Source organism: Montipora capricornis, chromosome 8 (assembly GCF_036669925.1).
Source record: "Montipora capricornis isolate CH-2021 chromosome 8, ASM3666992v2, whole genome shotgun sequence".
Lineage (NCBI taxonomy): Eukaryota > Metazoa > Cnidaria > Anthozoa > Scleractinia > Acroporidae > Montipora > Montipora capricornis.
In genome coordinates, this window is record NC_090890.1 from 25303657 (window position 1) to 25311903 (window position 8247).

The 8247-nt window shown below is 39.8% G+C and overlaps 1 protein-coding gene across 1 annotated transcript; it reads left to right on the plus strand.

Moving 5' to 3' along the window:
* The first annotated feature begins 513 nt into the window (after nucleotides 1-513).
* On the plus strand, nucleotides 514-3300 carry LOC138059030 (uncharacterized FAD-linked oxidoreductase YvdP-like). Its single transcript, XM_068904531.1, has one exon. It carries the CDS (start codon nucleotides 545-547, stop codon nucleotides 2063-2065), a length of 1521 nt encoding a protein of 506 aa, XP_068760632.1. The 5' UTR covers nucleotides 514-544; the 3' UTR covers nucleotides 2066-3300.
* Nucleotides 3301-8247: the final 4947 nt, after the last annotated feature.

Sequence of the window (8247 nt, forward strand, 5' to 3'; positions counted from 1 at the left end):
TCTGTTTGGACTTCACGTTGTTTACAGATACCCAGGGGGATTCCTTGTCATGCACTGGTGACATACCATTCACACTTTCAGATATTTGGTCATGCAAATCAGTAGAAGTAGTATGAACACCCTTTACTTCATTGGGGTTTTGAAATTTGTACGAATTAGCTTCCTGTTTCAAAATGATGTGGTGAGACTCCAACTCCTGCAGTTTCTCTTGAAATTCTTTGTTCTCATTCTATAGTGATATGATCAGCTAATTTGCATAAGACGCGCTTGCTTCGGTTTTAAGATTCTCAATTTCAAAGCTGCAGACTTCTTTGACTTTAGACTCAATAAAAGCAGATAAATCTTCAATTGTGAGCTTTATCTTTTTACTTCTCTCGACAAATATTCGAAAGGTAACGTTACTCGATGCTTACGGGGAGAGGCATTCAGTCCGTCTCGTGTTGACAAGCAACTGGCACTAGGCAGCACCAGGCCAGTTGCCGGCATTGGGTATATGTTGGCTCATTGTACATGAAGTACTCTTAACTGAACCCGGAAATGGTGCATGCTGAAAGAGTTATTTGTTCCAGTTATGTATCTTTTCAACAGTTACCGCTTTCTGTGCCAAGGATTGACGAAAGGAAGTTTTAAAGCGAACCTTACAGCGGTCAGAACGATCCGTGCGGGCGGTTCAGTAAACGATGCTCTTGAAGAACTGAGATATCTCGCGGTTACTCCGGAGCAACCAGAACTTTACAAAGAAGCAGTCAAGATTTACAACCCTGCTTACAGCTACGAACATCCTGCCTTTGTTACCTTTCCCAAGAACACTGAAGACATCAAGCTTTGTCTACAGACCGCAACCAGGACCGGTACACCCGTGGCAATTAAATCCGGAGGACACTGTTTCGGTGGCTACTCCACTATTGATAGCAAGGGATTCGTCATATCTCTGAAAAATATGAATCGCGTTCAGCTTGATGGGAGGAGGGTGACAGTGCAAGCTGGAGCGACTTGGGGAGATGTGTATTCTGCATTGGATGAAACGAACTATGTTGCTGTGGGTGGGTGTGTCCCTGCTGTTGGGATCGGTGGATACATTCTTGGTGGTGGGTACAGTATGCTGTCACGTGCGTATGGTGGATTAGCTTGTGACAAGGCCTTGTCTTTTTCTATGGTAACAGCTGATGGGAAAAAATTGGTCAAGGCATCTGATAAAGAAAACCCAGACCTTTTCTGGGCATTAAAAGGAGGTGGCGGAGGCAACTTTGGAGTGTTGGTTGATGTTACACTGGAAGTGTGCCCACGGCCAAAGAAGTTCATCTGGAGTCGACTTATATATGATTCTGCTGAACAGAGTGAGAAAGGCTTTGATGCTGTTGGCAAGAATTTAGACAAGTTTCCTAAGGAGCTGAATCTTGACATGGCCATTCATGGCTATTTTGGTAAGAAGATTCTATCCCTTGATGCTGTGTACTCTGATATTCATGAAGATGAGGTGAAGTCAAGTTTTAAAGCTCTCCATCCAACAGAACCGTCAACGCCTAAAGAGTTTACCTCGTATTTGCAATTTTCGCATGAGTATAGCAAGCGCCATGGCTTTGTCCATTATGAAGTGGAACCAATTTATGTTAAGGGAGTTATGATAGATGCACTTCCTCCGACTTTGGCCAAATATTTTGCCTACGTTGATATTCCACCAGAATGCCTTTTAGAGTTTGTTCACATGGGAGGTGATATTGCACAGCATTCACCAACATCCACTGCCTTTCCTTTTCGTTCAGCACAGTACAGCTTCTATACATACGGAAGGTTTAATATTCACGATTCTAAACAAAGAAAGGAAGTATTAAGTTTTGCGACATCAGCATATGACACTGTTAGGGAGTCAGGGTGTTCCCTTGGCAGTTATGTCAACTACATGGATAGGCACCTAGTGGACTGGGGTAAAAATTTCTATGGCATCAACTACCCCCGTCTTTGTGAAATAAAGAAGAAGTGGAATCCATTAGGACAAGGGGCATTGCACTTTCAGCAGGAGATTGGTTCATCGTGGGAGCCTGGTGAAAAAGACTCTCAATATTAGTTACTGTATTCTTGCTCTGATGCCTATTCTTGGTTACCTAACAAATATTATTAATAGTACTGAGAGTACATGTAGATTCATGTAACATCGATCTGCCACCCATTGTTATTAATGTACCAATAAGAGGTTTCTGGGTTGATAAGACATTGCCGTCTTTTGAGTGATGCTTGGCAAATTTCAACATTTTTGTTAAGCTGATGTTTGTAAGCAGTGAGCATCCCTAAATATCACTGTCAAACAATTTTCAGGAGAATAAAATTCATAATGATTGTTTGAACACTGTATGTGGCCCAGTAAGACATTTCAAAGAAATAAATTATGAATTAACTTAATCAATGTTGAAATGACATGGCCACAGTAGGAACTGGCATTAATTTATAACATCTTATGAGATTATTAAAGACTATTTCTTGCATGAAAGCGAAATGAAAATGGTAGTGCGAAAGTAAGTAAATAATTTTTTTGCTTCTGAGTTTTATTAACTTTAAGGTTTTTGCATAGCAGGTCGGGCAGGTTTACAGCCAGGCAGTCGTGTCTCAACAACAGGCTTCCCAGTATCTGGCCTCTAATGAAGCCTTTGATTGTACAGTTAATTTTGTAACCCTGTATGTTTGCTCTTTGGGAAGTACTTTTGGAAAATGTGCTAACCAGGGATCCACAATAAATGTCAAAGACTAATGTTGATTTAACCAGGCTAATGCTTTTCTAGGCTTCAGGTATTTTGGCCTAACTTTTCTCAGCACAAGTTAGCCGGTTGCTGACTCACAACGTTGCAGACTGATTTATAAATGGTAGTCAATATTTAACAATTATTCTACAAGGGCATGCTAAATATGAAGTGATAGGTTATAAGAATTTTATATTCAGCAAGCCTGAGTAGAATAATAATTCTTGTTTTATTAGAAACTCCAGGGTGAACAACTCTTCTTGGTTCTTCCTGGGGTAGTATTGTCGACTAAAGCATAGATTTCTGCCTCGGTCAATTCCGGTGCAAAACGGCTTTTGTCAGCCATTTCTTCTCAGACCTGCAAAAATGTTTTCAGCTCGCTTTATTGCTGACATTTTCCTTGACCATAATTATTTGGTAAAGCGGGTATGTGGACTGATAGCCTTTGTCTGGCAAGCCAATGAAAATGCTGAAAATCTGATATCCATAGCTCAGTTTCTAATAATAGTAAATAGCTAACCAAATGTTAATGGTTATTTATGGTAAACATTAAATTAGACTTAATATTTGTGCTGTTAAGCTGGTAGACTAATGGCTTGCTGGCACAGACCTCTCCTCTTGTGTATACCCTTTGGTAAACAAAACTGTTACACAAAGTAGTTGCTTGGCAATGGGCGAAAGGACAACTGAAAAACCAGAGTCCTAGGTAGGATTTGAACCTACTGCAAAGTGAAGACTTCTAGTTCATAAACTCAACTGATTTAATGACCGAACTATAAACTTACAAGCGGCCAATTGTCCAAGACTAGAGACAAAAGACAAGATAAATCGAGGACATGTAAATAGAAAGATCTGATTGGCTCTTACTAACAATGCAATATTGTCACACCTGTGACCTCTGTATCATTGGTTGGATTGGATGCTCATCCAATAATTTAGCTACTAGAAGTCCTGAGGAGCTATGAAGGTCACTTACCAAGGTCCTGGCTCATGCAATGCATATCTGAGCATCTGATTGGTGTTATTATTATTATTATTATTATTATTATTTATGTTGTATTTCAATTTGTCTACATTTTGCCTTCTAGGGCCAGGACCAAACCATGGTCCTGAGGCACTAGAGGAGCCTGTTTGATTGACTTGATTGAAAGAATCTTTCTCAGAATGCGTGCTGTTCCCAGAAGTGCTGTTTTTTTTTATTTCTCATAGGTTATTATTATTACTAGGAATTTCAGTGTGAAAGTGAGTGCTGGCGTGGAAACTGGTATTTTTTTAAAACAGCTGCAAATTTTTGAAGCAAGAGCGTACCGGAAATGTGCGTGAAAGTATTACAAGAGCGAAGAAAGGTGTGCATATCTTTAGCCTGTGTGGCTGAGGCGTTACTATTTAAATAAGCAAAGGGATAATTTCAAAACAATGGCATGTCAGTTCATTTTTTGAATTTAAACTTCTGTTCTTTTGAAATTTCTGGCTGCTTTTCAGGAAAAGAGTTACCTTTTGAGAAATGCTGCGCGTAGTTGAGCAAACGACAATTTAAGTTTATTGGCGTGCTTGAGAATAGCCTGCGAGCAGTCTCTCATGTTTCTTTGACAAAGTGGAGCACGCGATTGCGTGACACGCCTCGTTTTTACTCGTGAATATATCCACCGGAAGTTCGATCTAATAAGCCAATCAGGATGGATAATCACAGCACAGCTTAGAAAGCTGTGACTTCCTGTTTGCGAGGTTGTGCGCCGCCATTGCTGTATGTCGCTTTTATACTAAAGTGCTTGAGCACCTTCCGCTGCATTTAGAAGCAAGAAACGGAAGAATTAAAGAAATGGCTTTCTTCGAAGGTGAAGCAAAATATTCTGAACAAGTACATATTGGTGCAATTAATTGTGCACCGCCTTTCACTGACCAACGTGAAGACTTAAATATAGCCTGCGAGCAGGCTCACTTGATAGGCAAGGGCGGCGGAGCCGCAACCGAGAGCCGGCGAAGCCGGCGAGAAGAATGGGGCTCCACCGCCCTTGCCTATCAAGTGAGCCTGCTCGCAGGCTAACTTTAATACATGTCGTGTAGAAATGGAATCGACAGACACAAGGTGAGAAGACAGTGCCTGTTGATCCCCTAAGCTCACTGGGGATAAGTAAATTCCATGTGGAAGGTGACTGCCATTGTTTCAGAAAGACAAGGTAATTAGAAAGTGTATGGTGCATTATTTAAATAAGGACGTACCGAGCTCGTCTGAGTTGAGAAAGTGTTTATCTCTTGCTTTTGGAAAATATTTTATCTCTATACCTAGACCGCAACTCAGACGTAACAATCTTCGAGAGTAGGATATTCTAATCGTCATTTTTATCTTATTATCCGCAGGGATGCTAAACATAAAAAAGACTTGTCATTTCTATTGTGTATTCAAGATCAATCTGCTACTACGCATTCGACAAAATGAGAATTATTGTCTATCAAGAGAAAAGCTATTGATATCAGGAGACATTGAATCAAACCCAGGCCCTGTTGCTCATGGAACGAGTACACATACAGCACATACAATACTGAGAAATCCTTCTATAGCACTGTTTCTGGCTCGATTAGCTCAAAAAGGATTGAAGCTCTAGAATGTACCTCAGATGGTTCATGCTTCTTTCCTTCTGTTGCCCACCAGTTATACAATGATCCTTCCTATCACATGAATGTGCATGCTGCTGGAGTTGAATCCATCAGAAACAACCGTCAAAAATTAATTGGACCCATTACAGAGCAATTGTGCGTTTGTTGTCACAGCAACATACATGGTGTGATGCACTTATTGTTTAACCCTTTAGCTCCCAATAGTGCCACTTATAGATTTTACTCTGTCTAACGCCAGACGATTTTACTCGTCAATGGGGAACCCCACGGGGCTGGCAGGGTTAAGCAGTTTGCAATGTATTAAATGTTACTATACGTATAAATAAATCCATTGAGGGGTGGGCACCAGGAGCTGTTATCAGTCCTATAAGCGGACAACAGGGAACTACTGTGAACATTGGACATCTAGATGGAAGACACTATGTTTCAGCACTTCAGTTAGATTATTATAATGACAGTATTTCAGGTTATGAAATCAGCGGTGTTACCAATGTCAACAATTATTCAGAGCCTGGTAATAATCGATTAATTAACGATGGCCAAAAATGATGTGAGTGTCAGTAATAATTTCTACAAAGCAGTGGCAAAAAAGAGCTTATATGAGAGAATCTATCAAGCGGAAGAGACGCAATCACTTGAAGAGTTCAGGGAAAAGAAAAACAATGCAAAACGCCAAAACAGATCTGAAACTATTGAAGCAGCAAGGGAATAGGAAAAGAAAAGCAATCCAGCACATATCAGAGACCTAAACAGAAAAGCATAAAACCATTTAAGGACAGCTATGCAGATCTCAAGGCTAAACCAAACTGAAATTTGTCAAGGTCAAGATTCTATTACACATTCCATGTCAAAAGTGATTCAGTCCTTTTCGTGATAAGATAACACATGGCCCTGAATATATATGCACTTGCTGTGATCAGTTATGGTTCAGATAATCTGTTTCTAAGGGTAACAGTATCAAATATTTGCAAGGTTTGTTGGAGGAGTGTATAACTGGCACAAAAAGTGTTAATATTACTAAATGGATCTGCTCTACTTGCGAAACCTGATGACATTAACAATATGACCTGTCAACAAAACTCACACCTTATTCAAAATTACCCTGTCATCTGTGCAACGAACTTTGAACACATGGTACAGCTCTTTATAGGGGATGTGTTAAAGAGTAATCTTATGCCTATTGGAGAAATGGTATACTTATTTCACAGGGTTGAATTCCAGCAAAGGGGATTAAGTCACATACATGCATTGGTTTGGGTATCTAGTTGCATATGAGAGCCCACCGTGCTGTTACACAATTATCCAACTATCAATGCTAATGCATAAGGAAAACTTCAGCCTGCCAATTTTAAACAATCGCGGTAACTTTCATATCCACGAGTAACGACAGTGGCACTTTGATTTACCACTAATTTGCATAAAATAATAATTTAACTCGTCGTGCGTGGCTCTGAGGTAAGAAGGACGACTGCTCGTGGTCTAGCTCGAGAACTGATTTCCTCTTCGCTCAACGGTTGAAAACGTTGAAGAACAATTTGACTCGGTGGTCAAATGTAAGAGGTTCAAAGACTGAACATGTACGGTACGGTTGAATGATGATCAATGACGACCTACTGGAAAAGTACTCGACTCGAAGGCTGTGAGGTTGTAAGATTCTCCCATGGAGTATATACCTAAGATTCCCTTCCAAGTACACGTGACGTCATCACGGGTATCAATACGTATTATAGACATGAGAAACACCACAATCGACTGCGCATGCTTCCGATCTTACTTTCCACAAATTTTGATTTTTTTCCGGCGCTAATATCAAGAATAGGCTGCTGCCTCGCTAAGGCTCCCCAGTAATTATTATTATTATTATTATTATTATTATTATTAGAACTACCTTACTGGCTATAGGTTTAATTTCTGGGTGGATTTAAAGTGCCCCTGTGATGAAAACAATACACTTCCTTTTTTTCTTCAGATTTTCAGAGTGTGGCAAAGTTTTTGGCTTTTGACTTTTATCCAGAGGCTATTTACTTTGAGTGTAAGTTTGGTTTTCACGGTCGGAACCTCAGAGGGTTGGATCCAGGGAAAAGTGACGTCTTTTACTCACTAGCTTAAAATTTCAGCGTGTGAAGGGGGTGAAAGCAGCTTCTAATAAACGTAAAACGCGAATTTAAAAGTCTGAAAGGCCAAAACTCCAGGGCTGCATGTTAATTCTGCGGCGTACACACGCTTTAGTAAGCCTTTGACGTCATTTTCTCCTCGATCCAGCTCTCTCAAGAACATGGAAGTTGTTTGATGAATTACTTATATAAAATGGTGTACCGTACGTGTTTTGTATGATATATACCGTATATCAGTTTTACTAAGAAGTGATGATTTACATATCAGTCAGTGACTACTTGTTCAATATTTATAGCTAATTTTCGTGGACCTTCCAGTTATTTGTAAATAACCAAAAACAAGCATGTACTAAGGCTAAATAATAAATTTACAAACCCGGGCGCCCCATAGTCGATTAACTTTGCATATGGAGTCACGAGATGTGCAGATGAGTTCCAAGTCGCGAGTCAAGTGTTTCTATAACAACTTTCGTATTGCACTATATAACCTCTGTTGCATTCTATAACCTTATTATACATTCATTTCGTCATTGACCAACCAGAAACGCGATATTCTGTTGAGTATATAACAAAAACGATAACGAGATGTCCTTGTGAGATTGTTTACCAATTACCAATTTCGATTGGAATGTAGATGTTAAGCGTATTTTGGTCTTCCCAAACGGAAAAGTTCCGGAGAAAACGGGATTTCTTGAAAGGTAGTCCAAAATTCAGAAACGGAATTTATATTCTAATTGGCTGCCCCGATCAACCGAATATAAAACATTTATCATGTAATAAGCAAC